At 42.4% G+C, this 25,329-nt stretch overlaps 1 protein-coding gene across 5 annotated transcripts in view; it reads left to right on the forward strand.

Annotated features, from left to right (window-relative positions):
• Nucleotides 1-25,329, forward strand: part of HEG1 (heart development protein with EGF like domains 1) — a 104,061-nt gene that overhangs the window by 64,059 nt on the left and 14,673 nt on the right. For 3 of the 5 annotated variants that reach the window (XM_075000926.1, XM_075000929.1, XM_075000928.1), the window contains 12 exons: nucleotides 356-697; nucleotides 1,441-1,776; nucleotides 3,617-3,976; nucleotides 6,364-6,702; nucleotides 8,321-8,665; nucleotides 9,560-9,889; nucleotides 11,288-12,691; nucleotides 16,223-16,339; nucleotides 16,896-17,015; nucleotides 20,330-20,424; nucleotides 23,535-23,593; nucleotides 24,240-24,400. In XM_075000926.1, the coding sequence (XP_074857027.1) occupies nucleotides 356-697; nucleotides 1,441-1,776; nucleotides 3,617-3,976; nucleotides 6,364-6,702; nucleotides 8,321-8,665; nucleotides 9,560-9,889; nucleotides 11,288-12,691; nucleotides 16,223-16,339; nucleotides 16,896-17,015; nucleotides 20,330-20,424; nucleotides 23,535-23,593; nucleotides 24,240-24,400 (4,008 nt within the window). The remainder of the gene's footprint in view (nucleotides 1-355; nucleotides 698-1,440; nucleotides 1,777-3,616; nucleotides 3,977-6,363; nucleotides 6,703-8,320; nucleotides 8,666-9,559; nucleotides 9,890-11,287; nucleotides 12,692-16,222; nucleotides 16,340-16,895; nucleotides 17,016-20,329; nucleotides 20,425-23,534; nucleotides 23,594-24,239; nucleotides 24,401-25,329) is intronic. The other 2 variants (XM_075000927.1, XM_075000930.1) reach the window with 2 other exon arrangements.

Raw genomic sequence — 25,329 nt, forward strand, 5'->3', positions numbered from 1 at the left:
AGATCGCAGGTTGTTAATGGAGAGTGTCCGACACCTGCTTAGTTTGTGTCATCGTTTTGTTACAATTTCAAAGCGTCATTCCAAGACTAATGTGGTCTGTGCTTTCATGCTAGGTAGGTTTGAATCAATAGAAAATATATTACTTTTAATAACTCTGTTATTTATATACCACTTGTTTTTCTTTATCTAATCCTTATGAACCACATTTATTTTTTGTTTATTTCAATTTAATTGATGAAATGATACGTAGGACATAAATGGTCCTGTGTTTCAGGGCAAAATTATTTCAGAATTCACAAATCCAGTCAGATTTGGGTATATGAAATATAATCTCTGTCCTCTATTCCCGCTTTAGCTATTGGAAGTAGTCACCAACCAATTAGCATCTCAGCTGCAGAAACAAGGACTTCTGATTTGCATAACTCCAGTACATACATTCCAACATCATCCTTCAGAGGTGAAAAGAGGACAGTAAGGTCGCTAACACATAGCAGCACCTTGCATGGTGTGACAGACGGCTCTGCGTCTTATTTCGAAAATACCAGTTCTTCAGAATTACCCCAGGTCTTGTCATCTGTAGCACACCCTGGAGGAAGTAAGATCTCATCAAGTTACTTCACTGTGCCATCCACGGAGCCTTTGCTTACCCTTTCTTCAAAGAGCCCAAGCGATTTGTCTTCACCAAACGATCTTGAAGGTGGGTTTTGTGATTCCCAAATGATTATTGCACATATGGAGGTGATAAAAAGAATCTTTCACTCCCAGAAAACTCTGCTGATCTGTTTTATTAGGAATCAGTTACTCTTTAATAATTCAAATCCATCTAAGGCCCTGTAGTCACCGCTAAATCAGAAGGGCTGACCTCCCGTATGCCAGAGGCCAACAGCAGCACCAAATATCTGCCCATTTAAGCCAAAGCAGAAATGAAACCCCAGTACTACAGAAGAGACAATTATGTGCCAAAGGCAGAGGCTGGTAAGGACAGAGGTGCACAGATCCTTACATTGCCTCTATCACTTTAGTATCTGAGTACCTAAGTATCTGTGATGTATTTTTCCTCACAACAGCCCTGTGAGAATTTTCAGTTCTTGTCCTGACACTATTACTAGGGTTTTCTACTTTTTGTGCCAGTAGCATGCAATGCAAAGCAGTGTAAGTGGATGGAAAAGTTAAGCATGCAGCATGTTAGCCCCACAATTATTTTGTAATGGCACTATTCATGGCTCTTATCTTCTTTTCTGCTAGTAATCATTTCAGCTGTTACAGTATGACGTGTACATGCCTTTCCAGAACAGTATTTTCTCTAGACTGAAACTTAGCCTGTTTTAATATTCATATATACCTGTGCATTGCATCCAGTTGTGTTTCACGCCAAGTAAACTCATGCATGTGTTTGGAATTATGTAAGTGAAATCATAATTTTTCTTTATCATATTTTAGCCATGGAAAGTAGCCACCAACCAGTGAGCGTCTCAGCTACAGAGACTAGGACTACGGATCTGCGTACTGACAGTACTCACGTTTCAGTGATGTTAACTGGCACTGCAGAGAGGACTTTAACCTCTGCAACAAATAGCAGCAGTGGTGCAGCAGAAATCTCCACTGTTCACTTTGAAAATACCATGTCGTCAGATTTATCTCAGCCCCTGTCCTCTGTAACACAGACTGGAGGAAGTAATGTCTCGTCTAGTGACTTCACAGAACCTTCCACAGAGCCTTTGCTTACACACTCTTCCAAGATCCCAAGTTACTCATCTTCACCAAATGGTCTTGCAGGTGGGTTTTGTGATTCCTAACTCTTTAGTGCACGGATTATTTTTTTATGAAGCCGTTGCTCTTTAACTTAGATTCTTACATGTCTGATATGATTCTCTGCACCCCTGTTATTATAGTATCTGAGCACCACACAGTCTGTAATGCATTTATCCTCATGACACCCTGTGAGATAAGAGAGGGCTATAATCCCCATTGTACAGGTACGGAACTGAGGCAAAGAGAGAGAGGTCCAGTGTCACCGAGATAATTTGTGGCAGACCAGGTATTTGGACTTGTTTCCCCTTAAGATCCTAAACTAGCACCATAACAACCTTTCTTTTAAACTGCTCTTAATATTTTAAGCCTTTCCCCCTCTTTTTAAGCAACAATCCTTTTTTTCTTTACAATGCTCCCATTTGTTCTCTGCCAGATTTTGCCACCATTGCTCATTGTCCACCATGTCATATCCTGCAGCTTCTCTCATTACGTTGTATGGGACTGCATGCCCTGAAAGGTGTGACACTGTGTAAAATTGGAGATTCAGGCACTTAGTGACTGTGTACCAACTAGCTGGATTGACAACGGCATACAACTGTGGATTGCTTAGGTGCTATTCCCGAGGATGGTACCTTTCGGTATTTTTGTAGGTGTTCAATTTCAGTACTCAACTCTGAATTTCATTGCCAGCTTTGAATCAGTAACACATTTTACAGCTGTTTGAGCCCACTTTTTTCAAAAAGAGACAAAGTTTTTAAAGATTCCTGAAAATAAAGGTCCAAAGTCTGTCTTGTGCTAAGAACAGCACAGGAGGATGCGTTAGAGCAATTTACACCTCTCTGATCCGTATGATGCATTGGCTCTGACACAGCAACATAAATTAAAACATCTCAGGAACTGCTGTAACTGACACAACATGTCAAACCTGTATTTTGGCACTCTCTCATCTGGCAACATCCATAATCTGGCTTAATTTCAGCTACCCAGATTACCATTTATCATGGCTGTGGCGAAATTTCCCATGGGCCCATAAAGTTTGTTTACAGCCACCAGTCCTGGCTCTTAGTGTTGTGTTCTGTTATTTAGCCATATTTAACCCCGAATTGTCTTCTAATAGCCCAGTAAGCCGTGGAAGTGTTGGTAATGTGCTAGACAATATTGACTTCCCATGGTCCAGCAAATTCTCTCGTTTGGCACCAGCCAATTCCCCAAGGTGCTGGAATAGAAAGGTTCAGCCTGTACTTGAGTTTCGCCTTATTGGACCATAAGTCTATCCAGAATTATCCACTGTCATGCTATCTTCCCATTCCCAACATGACGCCAATTCTTCACTTTCCAGGATGTGCATGAGAGGCAGTTTGTGTAGAAGCCAACTACACTAGCTGAGAACACCTCTGTGCCTTGGAAATCTTATGCTGGCCATTGAGGGACAGGTTCCCATCGCTCTGCAACCTTTTTCCGCTTTCGATCATCTACAGAAATCAGTCTAAGCAACAGATTTCACATAATAACGTTCTCCTGGGTTACTTGACTAGCTTGGATCTTGTTTATAATAATTCTAAGGCATAACTCCTGCTTGTTAGATGCTTGCTGTGTCAGCATCTTTGGAGAGAACTGCTTATAAATGTTACAATCAGTAGAAAAGATTTGTTTTTTAATACACACTGGTTAATTCACAACTAATTTAATTCCTGAGCTAATGTTTGTAAGCCATATTCATTGTATATTATCATTTAAGTTAGAGTTAAACTTGTGGTTTGTTTGGTTCTGTATTTCTGAGCCTAATGTTCATAGAACTTGCAAATCAATTCTCATTTGGCCATATTGAATTTAATTTCTATCTTTTATCCCATTTTATCCAAAGGAAATAGCCACCCACCAATTAGCTTCTCAGGTACGGAAAAAATGACTTCTGATTTCTATACCACAGACACTCATATTTCAACAACATCCACTGGAGATGGAGACAGAACTTTAATGTCCGTAACAAACAGCAGTGTAATATCCATAAGAAACAGCAGTACATCACCTGAGGTAGCAGAAAGTTCCACTTCTAATTTAGAAAATACAGAGCCAGCTGATTTAACGCTGGCCTCAACCTCTGTAGCACAGGCTGGAGGAAGTAGTATCTCCTCAAGAGACTTCACTGATCCTTCAACGGAAGCATTTCTCACACAGTCTTCCAAGAGCCCAAGTTATTCGTCTTCACCAAATGACCTTGCAGGTGGGTTTCATGATTCACAGCTGGTGCGCCATTCAAATAAAAAAAAAATTAAAAAAAGAGAGAGCCTTCTACCCACGAAATATTGAATCAAACTGTTTTGTAAAGGAATTGGTTGGCTTTTAACTCAGAATTATACCAATCAGAGTTACTTACATGACTCACTGTTACCACAGTATCTGAGTGGTCCATCAACATAACTTAAAGAGGTTTAGGTGCTAGTCTGGCTTACATCAGTTAGCTATTCCCCAACTGAACTGTAAGCTTATTGAACCTTAGATTACAGACATGTATGTCGAAGGCTACCAACAGCACCAAATAGCCACCTGCTTAACCTAATGATGGAAGTGAGGCCATAGCACTACCTCCCACAGGAGAGTAGAACATTATGTGCCATGGTCTGAGGATAAAAAGGATGGAGGTGCACAGGGTCCTTATATTACCTCTATTAGTTTAGTATCTGAGCATCTAACAATCTGCAATGTATTTCCCTCACAGCAGCCCTTTGCATCAGGGAGGTGCTGTTTTCCCCATTTTACAGATGGGAAATGGAAGCACAGAGAGACTACTTAAAAGTCACACAGGAGCTGTGTCTACACGTGCACGCTACTTCGAAGTAGCGGCACTAACTTCGAAATAGCGCCCGTCGCGGCTACACGCGTCGGGCGCTATTTCGAAGTTAACTTCGACGTTAGGCGGCGAGACGTTGAAGTCGCTAACCTCATGAGGGGATCGGCATAGCGCCCTACTTCGACGTTCAATGTCGAAGTAGGGACCGTGTAGACGATCCGCGTCCCGCAACGTCGAAATTGCCGGATCCTCCATGGCGGCCATCAGCTGGGGGGTTGAGAGATGCTCTCTCTCCAGCCCCTGCGGGGCTTTATGGTCACCGTGGGCAGCAGCCCTTAGCCCAGGGCTTCTGGCTGCTGCTGCGGCAGCTGGGGATCCATGCTGCATGCACAGGGTCTGCAACCAGTTGTCGGCTCTGTGTATCTTGTGTTGTTTAGTGCAACTGTGTCTGGGAGGGGCCCTTTAAGGGATCGGCTTGCTGTTGAGTCTGCCCTGTGACCCTGTCTGCAGCTGTGCCTGGCACCCTTATTTCGAAGTGTGCTACTTTGGCGTGTAGACGTACCCTCGCAGCGCCTATTTCGATGTGGTGCCACGCAACGTCGAAGTTGAACATCGACGTTGCCAGCCCTGGAGGACGTGTAGACGTTATTCATCGAAATAGCCTATTTCGATGTTGCTACATCAAAATAAGCTATTTCAATGTTGGCTTCACGTGTAGACGTAGCCAGGGTGTGTGTAACAGAACTGGGCTTTGCTCTCAGACTTCCTGAGTCCCAGGCTAACCCTTCACCATCTGGTCCAGCCTTCCCTTTCAGCACTGAGCTTAATATTTAAATCACATGTCCCCTCACTCTCAGGCTTAACCCCTCTGAGCCCCAAACCCACCCAAATACCTCACCCAACATGGTGGACAAACCTACCTCTGCTCTTCCGACTCTTGTCCCGAGGGGATGACACAGGCCCCGTCTGACTCCCCTACTGGTGGCAGCGGGGCAGTGAGCTGCAGGGAGCCCCAGAGGAGTCAGTGGCGGCGGCAAAGTTGCAAATGACTCCTTAAGCTGCATGTGGCTCTGGAGCTACAGGTTGCTGAGTTCTGATGGCAGAACCCTTACTTTCACTTTGCAGAACCCTGGGATTCTGTAGAACTCCAGTGTGGAAACACTGCTCTAACGATACTCATTGTGTCTGTACTTTTCATCCTCTGAGAGTTCTGTTAATAAGTTTCAATGAACAGAAAAAATATTTTAAATACTCAGTGATCTATCCACAAATATTTTCTTGAGCTGTTCTTTATAAACTTAATTCATCTCATGTGTAGCTCCATTTTAATTTATTTGGTCCTGTATCTAAAGCAAAATTATTATATAATTCACAAATCTATTCTGATTTAATGTAGTTAATACCTTTGGATCCCATAGTTCCCATTGGAGATAGTTATCAGTACCTAACAGTTCAAATACAGTAAAAATGAATTGCCAGTCCTTGTACTGACATTGTGTCTATGGTTTATAGTTTTTGTGCCAGTAGTATGGAATGCAAAGCACTATAAGTGGATGGTGAAGTTAAGCATGCAGCTTGTTAGTTCCCCAGATATGTTTGTAGTGACACTATTCTTAGCTCTAGTCTTCTCTTCCAATAATCATTTCAGGTGTTACAGAATATGAGGTGTGCATGCCTTTCCAGAGCAGTATTTTCTCCACCCAGAAACCTAGCCCATTTTAATATTCATATATGCCCCTTATCTATCTGTGTGTGTTGGAAGTAAACTCATGTTTGGATTTATGCAAGTGAAATCATAATTTTTCTTTATCATATTTTAGCCATGGAAAGTAGCCACCAACCACTGACCAGCTCAGCTACAGAGACAAGGACTTCTGATTTGCATTCCAACAGCACTTACATTTCAATAACATTCACCAGTGTTGAAGAGAAGACAGTAAGGTCCCTAACAAACAGCACATTGCCTGACGCAAGACAAAGCTCCCCTTCCAACTTAGAAAATACCAAGTCGTCTGATTTATCCCAGCCCACATCTTCTGTTACACAGACTGGAGGAAGTAATATCTCATCTAGTGACTTTACTGAGCCTTCCAGAGAGCCTTCATTTACACGTACATCGAGGACCCCAACTCCTTCGTCTTCATCAAATGATCTTTCAGGTGAGTTTTGCTGTTCCCTACAGGTTATTGCACAATTTAAAAAAAACAATAAGAGAGAACCTCCTACTTCCCCAAATTAAGGGCTTGTCTATACTACAGCAAAGATTGACTCATTGAGGGTTGATCTTCCAGGGTTTGATTTCGTGTGCCTGGTAGAGATGCACGAAATCAAACTATCTGGGGTTGGCTATCGACTCCTATGCTCCTCACTGTTGCAAGGAGTAAGGGAGGTCGATGGGAGAGTTTCCCCCATCGACCTCCCTCTCCTGTAGATGACCAAGTAAGTCGATTGTAAGTAAGTCAATACTAGCCTTGCAATTGTGTGTATCAGCAATCAATTTACCTGCCAAGTATAGACCAACCCTAAGTCAACCCTTTTACTTAAAGAATAAATTTAACTCAGACTCATACCTATGATGAGGCCTCATATGACCACTGATACCACTAACAATTTTTAATGTATTTGTCCTCCCAACACCATGGTGAAGTAGGAGAGCACTGTTATCCCAGTTTGACTGCTGGGAAACTGAGGCAGCGAAAAACCAAGAGACTTGTCTGAGGTTGGACAGGAAGTTCTCAAAAGACCAGGGGACTAATCAGGAGGTTCCAAGTCCAAAGCAGGCCTCCTGACCTCAGACCAGCCTTGTCTTATTGCACTTCTCCAAATATTTTAATCACTTTTTAAAATAGCAGTCCATTTTTCCCCTTCTACAGTCATAGCTTTTTCTCTGCCAAATTCTGACACAATTGCTTCTGTTTTGCATGTTCCCTGCATGTAGTCCCATTATACTGAAAGGGGTTATGTGTGTTGTAAGATAGCAGGGTGACTAAGAGGGGAGATTCAGACGTTTAGGGCATGTTTACACTGTCATGAAAACTTGCAGCTGGCCAGTGCCAGCTGACTCAGGCTTGCAGGGCTTGGACTCAGGAGCTGTTTATTTGTGGTGTAGAGTTTGGACTTGGACGGGAGCCCAAGCTCTGGGGTGCTGCTAGGTGGGAGAGTCCCAGACTTTTGCTGAATTCTGCACTCAAACATCTACACTGCAATTAAACGGCCACTTACATTAACTCCTGGGAGCCTGTGTCACTGGTATGGGCCAGCCACATGTGTCCATTGCGCAACATCTGATTGACATAACCTTAATGATTCTCAGGGTGCATTTGCACTGGCCTTGGCCCATAGGCATAAGTTAGAGCAGTTTAGGGGCCACTCCACCTTACACTAGCTGGCTATAGCTTTATGGGATTTTAAGTCTACCAAGAATTAGTATGGTGTAGGCATGTGCTGTCCTCCTCCCTCATGTGCCCCAGCATGCTTACAATATTCCCCCTTTCGGGTTTGGTGTGATAGGCAGTTGGTATATAAGCCCGTTATGCCACTTAATACCTACCTGCACAAATGGAATTTTCTGATAGCCATCGTAGGCCAGGATCCAACACTCTGCCACCTTTCTCCTTGGGGGCAGCTAGAGGAATCTATCTTTAAAGTAATAATAATGTCCTAAAAAGTGAATGATTTCCAGATTTATTGTCAGTTTGTGCATGTGGTATTGAAGTACTGATCTGCTCAGGATGCATATATAGAAGCTTTAATTGTCAGATTTTAATTCCTTTTCAGGAGTTGGCAGTAGCCATCGATCAGTTACAATTTCAGCCAGAGAAAAAGGGATTGACAGTTCTCCTACTCATAGCATGTACGTGTCAACAGCTTTCACGAGAGGTGGGGAGAGGACATACCAGTCTCAAACTCCCAGCAGCACATCGACTGTGGCAACAGAAATCTCCACCCATAATACAGATGCAGCCAAGTCTTCAGATTCAACCCAGTTCTTATCTTCTGTATCACAGGCTGGAGGGTTCAATATCTCATCAAGTGATGCCGATTTCACGGAGCCTTCCACTGAGCCTTTGCTTACAAGCTCTTCCAAGATCTCAACGTTGTCTTTACCTAATGATGCACTCAGTGAGTTTTCTGAACTCAAAAATCTCATTGTGATAAGAAAAACTCTCTCCTGAACTTCTCCAGTGTGGGTTATACATACTGTTATCACTAACAAATTCAGAGCCGCGCATTTACCGGGCGCAGTATTTGTAAACAGTACTGAGGCTCTTCAGTGAGATCGCTTATGCAGTATTTGGTACTTAACAGTGAGCTAACAGTGTAGGAAAGTGGACCACACCTTCTTAGTATTGGAGACTGTTCACTTCCTAGATAATTCAGGTCATAGTAAGTCTAATGCATCATTTAGAGTGGTAGCTGTGTTAGTCTGTATCTTCAAAAACAACAAGAAGTCCTGTGGCAGCTTATAGATTAACAGATATTTTGGAGCATAAGCTTTCGTGGGCAAAGACCTGCTTCATCATGCATCATTCTTGTTGTTCTTAATGCATCATTTCAACTTTACCAACACATGTTGTGTCAATACTTTGCATTCTTAGAAAGCAACAAGAAGTCCTGTGGCACCTTAGGGACTAACAGATGTTTTGGAGCATAAGCTTTCATGGGTAAAGACCTGCTTCCTTACCCACGAAACCTTATGCTCCAAAATATCTGTTAATCTATAGCGTGCCACAGGACTTCTCGTTGTTCTCGAAGATACAGACTAACACGGCTACCTCTCTGCTTAAAGCAGTTTAAATTGATGGAAATCATATTGTTTTTAAATGCTCAGTGATTTATACACAACTATTATTTTTGTCTTTATAAACCAAATTAATCTTATGCCTATTTAACTTTTAGAGTTACCTGTGCGATTTATTTGGCCCCATATTTCAGTATAAAATGATTCGAGAACTCACATATTCCTTCTGATTTGTGCATATAAAATTTAATTTCCACCTTTTAATCCCATTTCAGCCTTTGGAAGTAATCATCAGTCTATTAGCAGCTCAGATACAGAAAAAAGGATTTCCAGTTCTTATACTGACAGTACGTACAGTTCAGCTACATTCACCGGAAGTGGAGAGAGGGCGTCACGATCTCTGACAAATAGCACATCTAACCACACGACAGAAAGCTCCATTTTGTACACAGAAATTGCCAATTCCTCAGAATTAATTCAGTCCTCTTCAGTGGCACAGACTAGAGGGACAAGTATCTCAGCAAATGATGCTGGTTTCACTGAGACTTTCTTTATACGTTCTTCCAAGACACCAACTTATTCCTCTTTCCAAAGTGATCCTTCAAGTGAGTGTTTTGGGTGTATGTTAAATTGAGAATGCCTGTCTTGCTTAGAAAATCTCACCAATGCATTGAATACCTTGCATGTGTGTGCAGAGAGATGGTGGTTCCATATACTCAAGCACTATCTAGAGTAACCGAATCAAAGCCAAGCTCGCACTTTCTGGGGAATCTGTACAAAGGGGTAAATGGCCAGGCAATGAGGATATTGACATTGAAACTGTGATTCTTGACTGGTCGTTATTAGCAAGAAACATGATGGAGATGCTGTTCATTTGCATTCTTACTTATTTTTTACCAGCGGTATTTTCAAAAATGCTCCTTGTTGGCCAAATTCAGTGCCTAATGAAGCCAGTGGAGGCTTTCAGTATGAGCAGAGTTAGGCCAATTCAGAAGGCTTTCGAAAACCCCATTCTGAATATGTAAGGACATTGCTAAATTCACTGTAAACACTGAAATTCATTATGCACACGCTCATCCTATGATTATCAGTGCCAGAAATGTTAATATTCTGTGTAATCCAGAGCTAAAGGGATGTGTTGTACAATTAGGGGCTCCTGATTATAAAGCCTTTGATCAAGTAACTTGATAAGACTTTTATTTTATTTTACACACACTAATGTAGAATGTGCCCTTGAAAATATTTTCTTCCCATGAGGTATTTTAAATCTTCTGTGCAAAAACAGATCAGAAAAAGACTGGTTTGACTCAATTTGAAATGGAAGGACAAATGGGCTTTTTCTGTTTGCCCTTTTACAAAACACAAGAAGAGGACATAGTACTCTATCATCTGAAAAGGCAACCTATTGAAAAAAATTAAAGAATCCCTTTTAGTGAACAAATAGTTACTCTTTGGGATTAAGTGCTGCAAGAATTTGAGGTTAACATTTCAGAATGTGTTAAAAGTTACAGTATGCTCATAGCACATAGTTACATTTGGGAAAGCATTGCACTTAAATTAGTTTTCACTGGCCTCCTTATAAACTGATGGACTGGATGGCCAACACACAGATGTCTACACTTATGGGAAGATCGATTCACTGGTGGCTAATCTTCCAGGCTTCAATTTAGTGCACCTAGTGGAGACAGACTAAATCAAACTGTAATAGTGCCCCCATTGACCCTGGTACTCGTGGCAGTTGCAAAGCGTGTAAAGAACATCGGTGAGAAAGTTTCTCCCATTGACATTCCACTGTGTAGACAGCAGCAAAAATCGATTTTAGATAATTTGACTCCAGCTAAGCAATTCTCATAACTGGATTAGTGTCTCTAAAATTGATTTTACCTCCTAGCATAGACCTGACCACAGACTAGTACATTGTATGTCTCAGACATGCACTTTCAGTAAAATGCCAAAATATTTTGATATGTTACTGTCATGTCAATTTTCTTCTTCTATTCCAGGCATTGCAAATAGCCACCAACCAATTAGCAGCATTGAGACTGAGAAAAGGACCTCTGCATCTCGTACTGATAGCATGTACATTTCAACCACCTTCAGCAGAGGCGGAGACAGGACATTACTGTCTATATCAAATAACAGCACCTCTGCTGAATCATCAGAAAGTTCGACTTTTTACGCACAAATGTCCAACTCTTCAGATTTAGCACAATCCTCATCATCCATGGGTCAGAGCAGAGGAAGTAATGTATCATCAAGTGAAGAGGATTTAATTGCTCCATCTACAGAGCCTTTGGTTGTACATTCTTCCAAAATGCCAACTTACTCTACTACAGTCACCCTACAAAACACAACCTTGTTTTTCACTGGTACTGAATCATCGCCAGTTGGCAGCTCATCATTATCCTCATCTGCGTTTCCATCCTCTTCCTCAGCATCATCATTACATCCTTTGCCTTCATCAACGCCACCACCGCCTCCCTCATTTGCATCATCAGAGTCATCTCTACCATCCTCCTCATCAGCGATACGACCATCCTCACTTCCACCACTATCTTTGTCATCTTCATCCACCTCATCATCAGTTACACCATTTCCTTTATCGTCATCCTCATTACCGTCATCATCATCACAGGCTGGTGATAGTTTTCAAACCAGTCTGTCTAAGGTTACATCAGAAGGGAGAGAAAGAGTGGAGCCATCCACTCCTGTGCTCTATGAGAGTACACCCAGCACAGACAGCAATTACAGCAGACCACACCTGTTGAAGGAGAGCACTACTTTAAAAAAAACCACAGGACCACTTCCTCTGCAGACTGAACCTATGGAACAGCTCAGCCATCATTCTTCATCTACATCAACTTCCTCACTTGTAACAGAAAGCTCTACAGGAGGAACCTTCGTTTCCAGTCTGGACCATTTTGAAAAGACAACTTTGCTTCTGACAACAGCTGCTACAAGTCTCAGCAAGGGAACCCAACACACTGAGATGACAAAAGCATCGACTAGTATCTTACCAAGTACAAAAAGTCAGAGGAAAGTGTTCCCAGCAGTGGAATTAACAACGGGGAAAACTGTTACACTGTCAGCAGGCATGACTTTTGGGCCACCACGTTCTCTGCCAACTACAGGCCACTCTAGTACTCCGAAAACGCGTGGTGTTCAAACTGCTGCTACCGCAACACTGGCCTATGTCACTGAAGTAACTACAAAAACAATGGAAACCAGCACTGCCACTAGCATTAAAATCACTGAAGAAAATATCCCAGCTACACATCCTCCCAAAATGTCTTCCTCTAGCAAAACTACTACAAGGTTTTCCACCACTTTGGCAGCAGCTACCAAACCAACTACTGTCACTCTGTTAAGTCGCACAAGTGCATTGGTAACATCTTCTCATATAACAGGTAAAACACCTAAAAGAGTGCCCAGAAACATTGGGTATGTAGAATGAAGGGAACATCAGACGTAGCTTATACAAAAACCCTTAAGGATATGTTAGTCTTAATTTTAGGTATCTTTAGGCATCTGAAGCAAAAGAAAAGAGTTTAGTAGAGTGCCCAGTTGAAAAATGTAGAAAATGTCGGTGGAAATTTTACCAAAAGTTAATTGAAATTCAAAAATTGTTGACCAGCTCTCTTTGTACATTTAGAATTAACAATATATTTCTTTCACAGTAAAAATAGATACATGTAAGTATGTGTCTTATTAACAAGGAAGGGCAGTTGGCCAGCAATCGTATTTGCTTTGGGGCTTGTCTTGTTATTGTAACCTATGATCATTTCATATATAAATCCCTTGAAAGGGTCTTTCATAAGAATGGCCAAACTGGGCCAGACCAATCATCCATCTAGCCCAGCATCCTATCTTCTGACAGTGGCTGGCGCCAGATGCTTCAGAGGGAATAAACAAAACAGAGCAATTATTGAGTGATACATCTGTTGTTCTCCAGTCCCAGCTTCTGGCAGTGAGAGGCTTAGCCTATGTCTACACTACCGCAGAAGGCTGACCGAAGGTACACAACTCCAGCTGCATGAACAATGTAGCTGGAGTCAACATATCTGAGGCTGAGATACTGCAGGGTCTATACCATGGGAGGTTGATGTGAGAAACTCCTTATGACTTCCCTTACTCTTTTCATCTGGAGTAGAGTACGGAGGTCGACTGCAGAGCAATTTGTGGCCAGTCTCAGAGCACTGATGCCTGTTGTAGTGCATATGTAGCCATAGAGACCACCTGAGCCCCTGGTTGCATCCCTGACCATCGTGGCTAATAGCCATTGATGGGGCTCTTCTCCATGCAGTCTTTTTAAAATCCAGTTATACTTTTGGCTTTCTCTCCATCCCCTGGCACCAAGTTCTGAAGACTGACTTTGTGTTGTGTGGACAAGGACTTATGTAAGTTTTAAACTTGCAGTTTATTAATTTCTTTGGCTGAGCCATGGTTCTTTGGCTCTGTGAAGGAATAAATAACTTACCTATTCACTTTCTTCACACCATTCATGGTTTCGTGAACCTCTGTTGTAGTGCTCCCCCTCCTGCATCTGTCTTCAAATTCTTTTTTTTCTCTTCAGTCTTTTTAATCTCTTCTCATGTGGAAGCTTTTCCACACCCCTCATCATTTTTGCTTCCTCTTTCTGTGGGTTTTTTTTTGAGATGGCGCAACCAGAACTACACGATATTCAAGGAACAGGCATACTCTGGATTTATATAATGCCATTTTACTGTTGGATTATCTCTGTTTCCTAATGGTTCCTAAGATTCTCCTAACCTTTTTGTTTGCTGCTGCATTCTGAATAGATGTTTTCAGAAAGCTGTATACAATGGCTCCAAGATCTCTTTCCTGAATGGTAACAGCTCTTTGAGACCCCCTTCATTGTGTGTATATAGTTAGTATTATGTTTTCCAACATGCATTGCTTTTCAGTTGCCACTTCTCTTGTTAGTTAAAGCCTAGGCCACATTCTGTGTATCTTTGCTGTGTCTATTGCTATAGCCATTGTTCTATTATTTATATTTAGAAGAAAAATATGGAAAAGCATTACGCATCAGTTCCAGTTTTGCCTTATGTCATAGCCAGTTATGTGTTGAGAACATGAACCTGAATTGATATTATATGCAGAAACTTTGGCAAAAAAACTCCACTTCATAAAATAAGAATACATAATTTGGCAGAAGCAGGGCATCTTCACGCTTGGCTAAGGGAAAACTCTTTCTACGAGTGAACTAGAATGGTGACTCATGTACTTATCCTTAAGGGAATAAGGGGGTTAAGGAAAGGTAGCCATAGCTATTTCATCAGGACATTGGGAGGAGTGTGTGAAGAACTTTATATAACAAAACTCCAAGAGCTTCAGTTAGCTTCACCTCCTTATCTTCTCCATTACATAAATTCAGCAAAGTTTTGATCAGAATGGAAATATTAAAGCCCTGGGGCTGAAAACACTTGCTACACAGAGTAGTGTTTACTGACTTTAGTTGGTCCTTTAATATCCATTGGACTGCAAAAAATAGGAAGCCTTTCAGCCAGTAATAAGGGTTTACTGGACTGGACTCTGACTGAATATTTTCATTACAGATTATATTTAAGTATAAAAGTATTATATTGGGAACAGTGACATGGGTTAATGCATTTTACATGAGACTAATTTTAATGCAGTCCTTTATTGAGTGATTCATGAGTAATTCATGTTTTGTTACATTTTTTTTTAAAGTCAGGTTTTAACATTTACTGTAAAGAGGAAATCCTTTTGGTGACCTGGACTTAATACTTTCTGCTCTGGATTTAATAATACTCTGTATTTCTGTAATGCCTTCCAAACTGCTTAGGAATGTTAAGGAATTAATTGCCCAATTCTGCTTGCCTTTCTTATGTAAGCAATCTTATTGATTTCAGCAGGAGTACTGGCATGAATATGAGTTCCAGGGTGGAGTCCCATGTCTGTCTCAACACTTTTAGAACTGCTTGAAACTTTTTAATTTTGAGATTTTTTAACTATGCCAAATCTTGACACAAAAGAGAGTGAGAGAAAATTTCCATGTTTTTTATCATTTCCACCCCCACTCCATATTTCAGAATTCTGACGATTTCATGTTTTAAAAAATAAGGTGTGAAGACTGAACAGTGTGCATGCACTTCCTCTTCCGCCCCATCCCCGCTGCGCGCACACACACACACACACACACACACACACACACACACACACACACACACACACACACACACACACACACACACACACACACACACACACCCTTTCCTTAATTTGTTTCATCCCCCTATTACAAATGGGAAACTGAAATACAAAGGAGTACCTAATTTTTGGGTGCCCTACTTGATACCCCTTTGGCCTGCTTGTCAGAAGTGCTGCCCATCACTCCAGTGATATGAAGTTACCAGGGCCTGCGCTCAGCAACTCTGACAAACCAGTTCATCTGAAGCTGGATACCTAAAATCAGTGGCCTTTTTAAAAAATATTTGACCTGTCTGAGACCACAGAAGAGCTAGAAATGGCAGAAAGAGCTAGAAATGGCACTTGGGAGTTCCTGAATCTATGCGCCACACTTTAACTATAAACCTGTCCTTCCAGCCTTTGTGCATTATGCTGTTCGATAATCATCAGAGGACAAATCTGAGTGACTTGTGCCACCTGGCTTGGCTTGTAATTGGGTGTAATCAACAAGCCCACCCTTGGTATCTTCTGTGCTTGGACATGCGTATAATTTATATTCTTCCTAATGAGAAGAACACATACATCGTGAAGACTATTTCCAAAGATGGCAGAAAAGGGAGTGACCTTAAAACGAGCGAGAATCCCATGCTCCCCCCATAAGAATTTGTATGTTGAGTTGTATGACATGCCAAGCACCTGAAAATAGACTAAACTACATTCACACCAGCCAAGCCAGGAATTAATCACCCAAATGTCTTATTTCACAGTTAATATGTGCTCCACAAACCCTTGTCTGCATGATGGAAAATGTGTTATTAATGGTGTTCTGGGCAGATATCAGTGCAAGTGCTCACCAGCCTGGCAAGGAGAAGACTGCAGTGAAGGTAAAAGATTATACAACGGCCAGTGGCTCTGTCTTATACTTGTGACGATTCAAGCAACACCAAATGAATTAATCTGCATTGCCTGAACAGGCATTGCACAAACAGGCTGTGCCCCCAGTGGCTAATGTATTAGTGTGGAACTCAAAAAAGACCTGGGTTCCAATTCTGGCTCTGCTGCTAGCCTGTTGGGTGACCTTGGGCAAGTCCCTTCACCTCTTTATGTGGTAACAGGGATAAAGGGGACCTTCTTTTTAAGGCACTTTGATATATTGACTGTTAAAAATGATGAGCTAGGTGTTATTCACAGGGATTGAAGCAAAATCGGTAAAACTACATAATGAGAATGGGAATGCTTTTGTGCATTTTTTTTCATTCAGCTCCAGTAGGATAATCAAGAACAGGGTAAATAATAGGAAGTGTTAATAATGCAGTAAATCACCCAGCAATACACAGAGGGTCCTGGGGAATGAGCCAAATTAGGTTTTCCAATTCTATTGTCAATGATTCCTGTAATTCTGGGATTCTACTGGCTATTGTGTTTTCTCCATTGTTTCAGATGTGGATGAGTGTCTTACGAACCCATGCCCAGCTTTGGCCACATGTAATAATACTCAGGGCTCCTACATCTGCAAATGTCCTCTTGGATACCGACTAGAAAAAGGAAAATGCAGTTTAGGTAAGAGAATTGCATAGAAAAAAAAGTCTAAAACCAGGGTTCCCTCTAATTTTTTCCATTCATGGGTGGAATAAATTTTGTTATGTGCACCAAGGCATATGGGGATGCACCCCCCCAATAGAAACACACGCTGCCCACTGTGGGTGGCTGTGTGCACTCTGCTAATCAGCTGGGTGGCACCTGAATCTCTCCTGGGGGGCCACCCAAACGCTCAGCTTACAGGCAACGCTGGTTAAAACTGAAAGTCTTCAAAGACAGAAATAAAATCAGTGATGACGCAAATCCTTTCCCTTCTAAAATTCCCCTACCAATAACTGGCTTCCATTAGCTAAGTGCCTTTTATTGTGTGTACCAGTATGTAGTCTAATGTATTTTGTGGTGGAACGTGTTGGGGAAATAAGTTCGGTGATAGTTAAAGACTTCCTCTGCTTTCTTAAAGCTATAGAGACAACATGTTTGATATAACGGCTACAGGCTATTTGTGCTGTAAGGGCAGAAGAGCCAGGTTTTTTAAATGTATTCTAACAACCCCAGAGAATTCCAAAAAATAGTTTAGAGTCCACTCCTACAAAGACTTCCTTACACGCATGCTGGTAGGGCCAGGGGATAATTCAACTTCAGTGGGACTAATCATGTTCAAAAATTTAAGCAACTGCGTAAGTCTCAGTAGGCTTAAGACTTTATTTTGGAGCTTTCATTTAGGATATAGCACCAGAGGTAAAAGTAAGCAGATGTACCCTGGTGAGGATCTCTGGCAGGAGATGGCTGATCTGCAGCAAAAGCCAGCAGGGAGCTCTTTAAAGAGCTGGCAGGGGCCCAGGTTACAATAGCACAGTACCTGTAATAAATTTTAAGTAACTTTCACCTCCAAAAGTGGGAAAAAAAAAAGGTAAAAAAAGAGGAGCTGATACTCAACCAGCTCCCCTGACCGCACCTGGCCAGTCCCATGGGGCCCCCACCGTGCTGGTCCTCAGGGGCAGGTACCAGCTCAGAAAAAGCACTGGTCCTACTTACAACAGCTTCATTAATAAATTAAGATGCAGAGCTTTACTGTTTAGGTGAGTGGTAGCATTAGCTGGTCTTTTGTAAACGCAAGGCAGCATGGCTTTGAGCAAGCTCCCTGATGCATGGGGGAGAAGGGGTGGGGCTGAGTTCCTGCCTTGCCTGCCAAAGAAAATCAGCTCATGTGCCACTCTTGGCACCCATGCCGGTGGTTGCCAACCCCGGTCTAGGCAGTCAAGAGTGCGCCTCTTTTTAACTCTATAAACTGTACCTCAGCTCAAAGGACAGTGTACATTTGATGTCCAAATGTACCTAAGTTCCATACCAATTTGGCATCTCTTCCCTTTATATTGTTGAAAATTAAATATTGCCAACCCCAAACATCCAACACTCATGAGTCAGCCGCCAGCCCTCCCAAATCAGTACGTTCGTTTAAAATTATTGTACCCAATGGTCCAATGACCAGCTGTCCTAGTGGTTCAGTTGTGGTTTTACAGTTTCTGCAGCCTCAGTTGGTTCTGTGTACTCAGGTTGCTCTCACAGAGGTCCATCACTACAGAAGCAGGGTAGGCAAAATAGGAGGGCATGGGAGCACCCTTTCCACTGGCTCCTGTTCCAGCACCTCATGGTTTGCCCAGCTTTTGAACTACCCTAAACTGTATTTTCCCCTGAATCGCTTCCTACCAGTCTGGTGCTATTCTGGTTGGAACATGATCGCTGGCTTCAGAGACGCTCCTCTGTCTGTTAGTTGCCTGTTGAAGCAATTTCTTTTAGGGCTTGCAGCTCCCAAAAAGGTGGGAGGACTCAATTCCTGTGCCTAGAGCAGCCTTCACAAAGCTGTTATCACTCTTGACTCTGTCCTTAGCTTCACTCTTGCTTCCTGGGGGGAGCTTGCAGCTCCTTCCCCATTGCCCTTGAATCATAGGGTTGGAAAAGACCTCAGGATGTCATCAAGTCCAGCCTCCTGCTCAAAGCAGGACCAATCCCAACTAAATCATCCCAGGCAGGGCTTTGTCGAGCCAGGACTTGAAAACCTCTAGGAAAGGAGATTCCACCACCTCTCTAGGTAACGCATTACAGTGCTTCACCACCTTCCTAGTGAAGTAGTTTTTTCTAATATTCAACCTACACCTCCCTCACTGCAACTTGAGACCATTGCTCCTTGTTCTGCCATCTGTCATTACTGAGAACAGCCTCTTTGCATCCTCTATAACCCCCCTTCTGGTAGTTGAAGGTTGCTATCAAATCCTGCCTCACTCTTCCCTCAGCTACTGGTGGCCATATACATTTTTCCTCCACTGGGATTTGCTGTGCCTCTAGATAGGACCCACCCACTAGCCCAGTATTGCTCCACTCCCAGCCCACTTTCAGTGTGGGGCCTTTAGACCCTATCACAAGCTTACAATGATCAGGGCTAGAAAATTACTTTTTATAAAACAAAAGAGAAGGGTGAGGTTCTTCCGTAGTCACCACATGCCTCCAGTAGCTGAGGCTTTAAGAAAACCACCAAAGATGGTGAAACATGAGTGTTGGCCACACTGAAGTTATTGAAAACAGAAATAAAGATTCCTGTAACTAAAGTTACAGAAAAAGTTGTTTATGCTTAAGGAATGAATGGGTCCAACAATCTTTAAAGTTTCCCGCATTGGCAATGTTTTTGTGTCCTTCCTTTGGGTTCTCTGCTCTCTCTAAACCTACAGCCATTCCACCACCACAGCTGTGTGCAATTTCGGGCACCGTGGCACAGGAAGGAGTTGGAAGAATTAAGAACAACAAAGAAAAACAGCAAGATCAAAATATATTATGCAAAGAATAGAAGATTAGACATGGAATGAGTGAAATACATGCAGTATAAAAAAGAAACTTGGTGGAGAGTGGGAAAGGCAGATGATTTTGGTTTATCATTTATCAGAACCTCCAGAGTAGCCATAAAAATGTCCCGAGATAGACAAGAATTACTGCACCTAGCACTGCAATGTCATTACTCATTGGTGGAAAGGAGAATGATGAACAGCAAGTAGTACCACGGCTCAGCGGGTGAGGATAGGAAGTGAAAAAACCCACCTCTCTTCGGTTTAAGCTACAGGAGTATTTGGATTACATATGCCTATCTGAGCCAGGCTTTAGCTTAGACACTGGGGCTGACACACCACCTCTTGTGAGGAATCCCATGGGATCTTTGCTTTATTTCATAGGTTTCTATTGTTAAAATATTTGTAAACTCTGTCTAGGTTATGAGACATGATAAGATCTCAGTTTGGGGGATCAATGCTGCACACATGGTAGCTAACAGGCTTTGTTTTTAATTTTAGTACGAACGTTTGTTGGTCAAGTTGCACTGGAATGGAATACTACTCATGGGAAGTATTCTGATCTCCGTCTCATTGAAGATGAAATAATAACAATGGTAAGTGTCCTCTCTAGAACATTAACAAATGCTGCTTTGGGCAGATTTCATCCAGTGTCGTTATAATCTGTGTGACGAGGCACAAGAAACAGAGACTATAGATCATGGGTTTGTCTATTTACCAGTAACGTTTTCTAGTTCAGGCATTTGTCATTCACTATGTCATGACCATGCCAGATCCTAAGGATTTCTCCTCAAAGACTGTAAAATATTTTATGAACAAGAAGTAACAATTAATTCTTCTACCCTACCCTACGCTGATTAGGCCTCAGCTGGAGTATTGTGTCCAGTTCTGGGTGCCACATTTCAGGAAAGATGTGAACAAGTTGTGTAAATTCAAAGAAGAGCAACCAAAATGAAGACAGGTCCAGAAACCATAACCTTTGAGGGAGGGTTGAAAAAATGTGCTTGTGTACATAAAAGGTTGCTACAAGGAGGAGACAGAAAAAATTATTCTCCTTGACCACTGAGGATAAGAAAAGAGGCAACAGACTGAAATTGCAGCAAGGATATAGACTAGCACAGCTTTCTCTCTGTTACTAAGGGCACTTTTGGTTGCACATTAGGAAAAACTTCGTAAGACTTTGGCTACACTTCCAAGTTTAAAGCTCTGGTCGAGGTGCCAGGGCTGGAGAGAGCTCTTGGTAAACCACCTCCCCAAGGGGAATAGTTAGCTGTGCTGGGAGCCTATTTACAGTGCTATAACTCACTGCACCCAGGGCGGGAGTGGGCGGGGGGTGTCACACTCTAGAGTGAGAAAGTTACAGCACAGTAACTTGCTGGTGGAGTGGAGCCCTACCTGTCAGAGTGTTAAGCACTGGAATAAATTGCCTAGGGAGCCTGTGGAATCTCCATCACTGGAGATTAAGAGCAGTGATCTAGATATGTTGGCAATTATCTAGATATTACATAGGCCTGCCATGAATGCAGGGGACAGAACTAGAAGACCCCTCGTGGTCCCTTCTGGTCCTACTACTCTATGATTCTGTTGTTGCTTCAGTGCTTCCTAACAGAATTTGTGTTTGTGTGGGAAGAGGAAAATGAGTCAACTCCTTGGGGCAAGACTTGTCTGTTTGTTCTGTTTGTATAGCCCCTGGCTCCATGGGGCCCTAGTCTGTGACTGGAGCTCCTGGTTGCTACCTCAGTTCAAATAAATGATAAAAATGCTGCATTTGCACAACAGTACACATAGTGCTAACATTAGATAGTCTGCAAATAGCTGGATAATATTGGCTGGCGTTCAGGGTGTTCCAGTCTCAGTGACCCACCTATGGGAAGGCAGAAACAGTCGTCGATTACCCACCTGGAGAGCCAAGTGCCACCCGTGAGATATGGAACTTGAATTATTAGCTCCTCTTCTTCCCCCTTGGCTGCGGGATGACTTGCCTAGTAGCCAGAATGAGCTTCCAACAGCCCTGTGTACTTCCTACAGGTCTTCTGTGTCAATGTACTGCCTCAGTCTACCTTATTCAGACTCCTTGAGTCAGGGGCTCTCCTCTGAGGTATTGATGGAATGGGGGGGGTGCTGAATTAAGTTTTTAAAAATACACAGATTTTGAATATAGATAGCAGCCCAAACACCAGTCCTTGTTTCCTGCTTGGGATGCCCATTTGTTTGTATTGAGTGGTCTCCCCTTAGCGGCTTGTTGTTGTAATGAAGTGTCCAATTTAGAGGTTATAAAGAGCTTTTTTGCTTGGTTCTGGGACCAATAATCCTGGGCTCCTCCTGTATCCGCAACAAGTCTCATAAATTCCAACCTGGTGCAGAAGTTGCTTGGAAAAGGTAACTGTATGTATGATTACATTATGATTGAGGGTTGTGATTTGCCAGCTTGAGTTCACATACTCCATGATGCTCATCAAGCTAGCATGATTATTACTAGCAGTGTAGCCGTGGTAGCATGCAGTCATATGCAGTAGCTGTGCTTTGTACATACCCACCAGTTTCAGGGCAGGGGTATACTTAGTAAAGCCTCTGTGGCTGTTACCCTGGCTACACAGCTATTGAAACTTGGGTAGCTCAATACAATCTAGTTCAAGTTTGTGTATTCAGGAAGGGGAATCCAACTCCTAGCTCAGAGGCAGGCAATCTAGGCTAGTGAGTGTGCTCCATGAGTGGCCCTCCTTCGTCTCGGTGCACTGCAAGATGCTCACAACCAAGGCAGTCTCCCAGGATAAGCTAGTTTTGCAATTGCGCTTGTGTACCTAGAATTTGCAATGTGCCCACTGAACCACTGCAGCACTTTGGCTGGATGCAGAGGGTGCACACAACTCTCATAGCCAACATTGTGTGCAACCAGAAGGCCTCTCACCTCACCTGCCCTTGTTTCACATGTGTGTTGCTTTAGTAATACCAGTGGGCAAAAAACAATGCAGACCAGCAAAAAGCAGAATCTGGTAACCCTGTGGACGGGCAACAGTAAACAAAATGTCTCGCAACCCACAGATAGAACCCCCGTGGGCCCCATGTGGCCGTAGGGCCGCAGGTTGCCCCTCCACCCCCACTCTCCTGGCTCATACTGGAGAGGTGGCCTTTGTATCGTGCATGCCAGGAGTCTTTCTCTTGCCTACAGTTTACTCATATTTATCTTTGTATGAGTTAGATCAGGCTTTTAGGAGACCTGGGTCACAGCAGTGCCCTGTGCCTGTATAGCAAGCAAGACAGCATGTCTGGTGACATAACTAAAGCAGCAGGAAGATGGAATTGCACCTACCATGATATTGACTAAACAAACTTATGAGAAATCAAAATAAATGACTGAGAAAGAGACTCATTCTTTATGTATGGAATTGGGGGGGGGAGTGCCTTTGAAGATGTGCAAGATCCAGGGTATCGTTCTGAATACTGCCTTATGCAGGCCTCTTTCCCCACTGCTTTGCTGGCTGGTGCTCACCCTTAGTACTCACTGCACAGCAGGCCCCGGACAGATGCTCATTTTTATAAACCATAGAATGTTGTTCATGGCCAAGGCTGCACAATGGTAGCTTCATCCTTCCCTTGCTGACAAAACAAAGGCTCCTCTGTCTCATTGAAATAGCAGGCTGTTGTGAAGGTCAGGGATCCCTGTCTAATCCACAAACAGTAATAGAATATCCTTTCTTTCCTTCAGCTGAACATGTCTCTTTCAACATTACCTGGCTATTACAACTCAATAGTTAAAGCTGCAAGGTAAGGAATAGAATAAATGTGTTTGCTGGGTTTAGGGGAGAATCAACCTCTTTGATCTGAACAGCCTCAAATTCTAGGGAAGTTCAGCTCTGGACCAAACTTTGCACTTGATAATAAGATAGATGCAGTGTAGCATAAGAGGGCTTGCTGTGGATTTGGTAGCAAGAAACAGCATAGTCCTCTGCCACTGACTTGCTTTGTGACCTTCACCAAGTCACTTATGGCCTGATTTTCACAAATGCTGCTCAACACCAGTTCCCAGTGAAGTCAATGACACCTGTTTTCAAAATCAGGGTTCGGATTAATCTTAGGGTTAAGGTAATATCTCTAGGTCTAACTTTGCCCCTGAAAAATATGAGTATCTCCTCTCATTGGCTTCATTATTAATTATTTATATCCCACTGGGGACAGAATTGGAACTTAAATGTATGCTTTTGTCCTTTCTGTAAAGAGCAGGCTTGTTATGGGGACTGTGCTCATGTTTGGACAGTCCATTCAATATACAGAGAGTATTGTGTGCATGCTCTTTGTTACTGGTATTAAATATAGCAATCTGCATAGGACATATTAACAATGAAATAAAATGTAAAACAATGATGCACAGTTGTTTTTTTTTTTTGTTTTGGTTTGGTTTTTGTTTTGGCAGGGAGTACAATTCTGTCCGAGTTTCAGTCCAAATCACCTTCTCTTTAGCATCCAGCGTGATGGTATTGGACATTATTAGTCGTGTACAGACCTACATTATAGCGTGCAAAACTCCTGCTGAAACCTGCCAATTCATCTCCAATTTTATGGTGCTCCACACAGGTAAATAACATCCGGATGGATGGTAATGAACGTGGGAAGCAATCATCTTTTTATTTGTTTGTTTGTTCTTAAGGGACCATGACTTTCTGAAAAGTCCTTTTCCAATGTTTGTCTTATTTAGATGGAAGTTCTCTTAAAGCTCCCTCAACATAAAAAAGAGACTGCCAATTTCAAGCTTTGTCTTACCCAAATGTGTGAGAAATTGCCTCTTTGTGCAGGCAGTACATGAGTGAAAGACTTTACAGAGCCCAGAATTAGTTATTCTGTATGATCCTTTCATCTCTGGGGTGCAGCATTGAACCCATCCCGATTAAAGAAACAGGAGACTTATTCTAACCACATGGTTTGAACTTTGTCAAAATGATCTCAGTGAGGGCTTAGTGCTGCTAGAAAGAGGGGGAGTGACAGCAGGTGAGGTTTATGGTGAGACAAGCCCTTCCAGTCCATTTGAGTATAGCATTTCTTGGCTGCTGTAGTTAATCTGTATGTGCTGAGGATTGGGTTTTTCTTGGTGCCATTTGATTCCACTGGTGCCCATGAATGGGGTTAAAATGATTTGAGGCTGAGTAATATTTTTATGTGGCACCCTTCCCTTGCCAAGGACTAAACGTGGGACACACTGTGTGACTAAGAACCAAAACGTGTTTCATGCAGGAAGTTTAAAAATGCAGTGGGATTCCTTCCTTCTGTGGACACAGGTTTCTTTAGCCTCCATTCCATGATACTGTATTTCCAGTGTTACAATACAGCTAAAGGGATTCCCAACTTATATGCAACAGAGGTGACCTACAGACTAAGATGAGTGCTATCCCATGAAATGAGGGATATTTGAGAGACCTATTTCCTTTAAAAAAAACCTGCATTTGGAGCTTTGTGACAATGCAGTAGGTGTTTTGCTTTGAGGATGAAAGGTGTCAAAATTTAGCTTT

The sequence above is a fragment of the Carettochelys insculpta genome, chromosome 8 (genome assembly GCF_033958435.1).
Source record: "Carettochelys insculpta isolate YL-2023 chromosome 8, ASM3395843v1, whole genome shotgun sequence".
Classification (NCBI taxonomy): Eukaryota; Metazoa; Chordata; order Testudines; family Carettochelyidae; genus Carettochelys; species Carettochelys insculpta.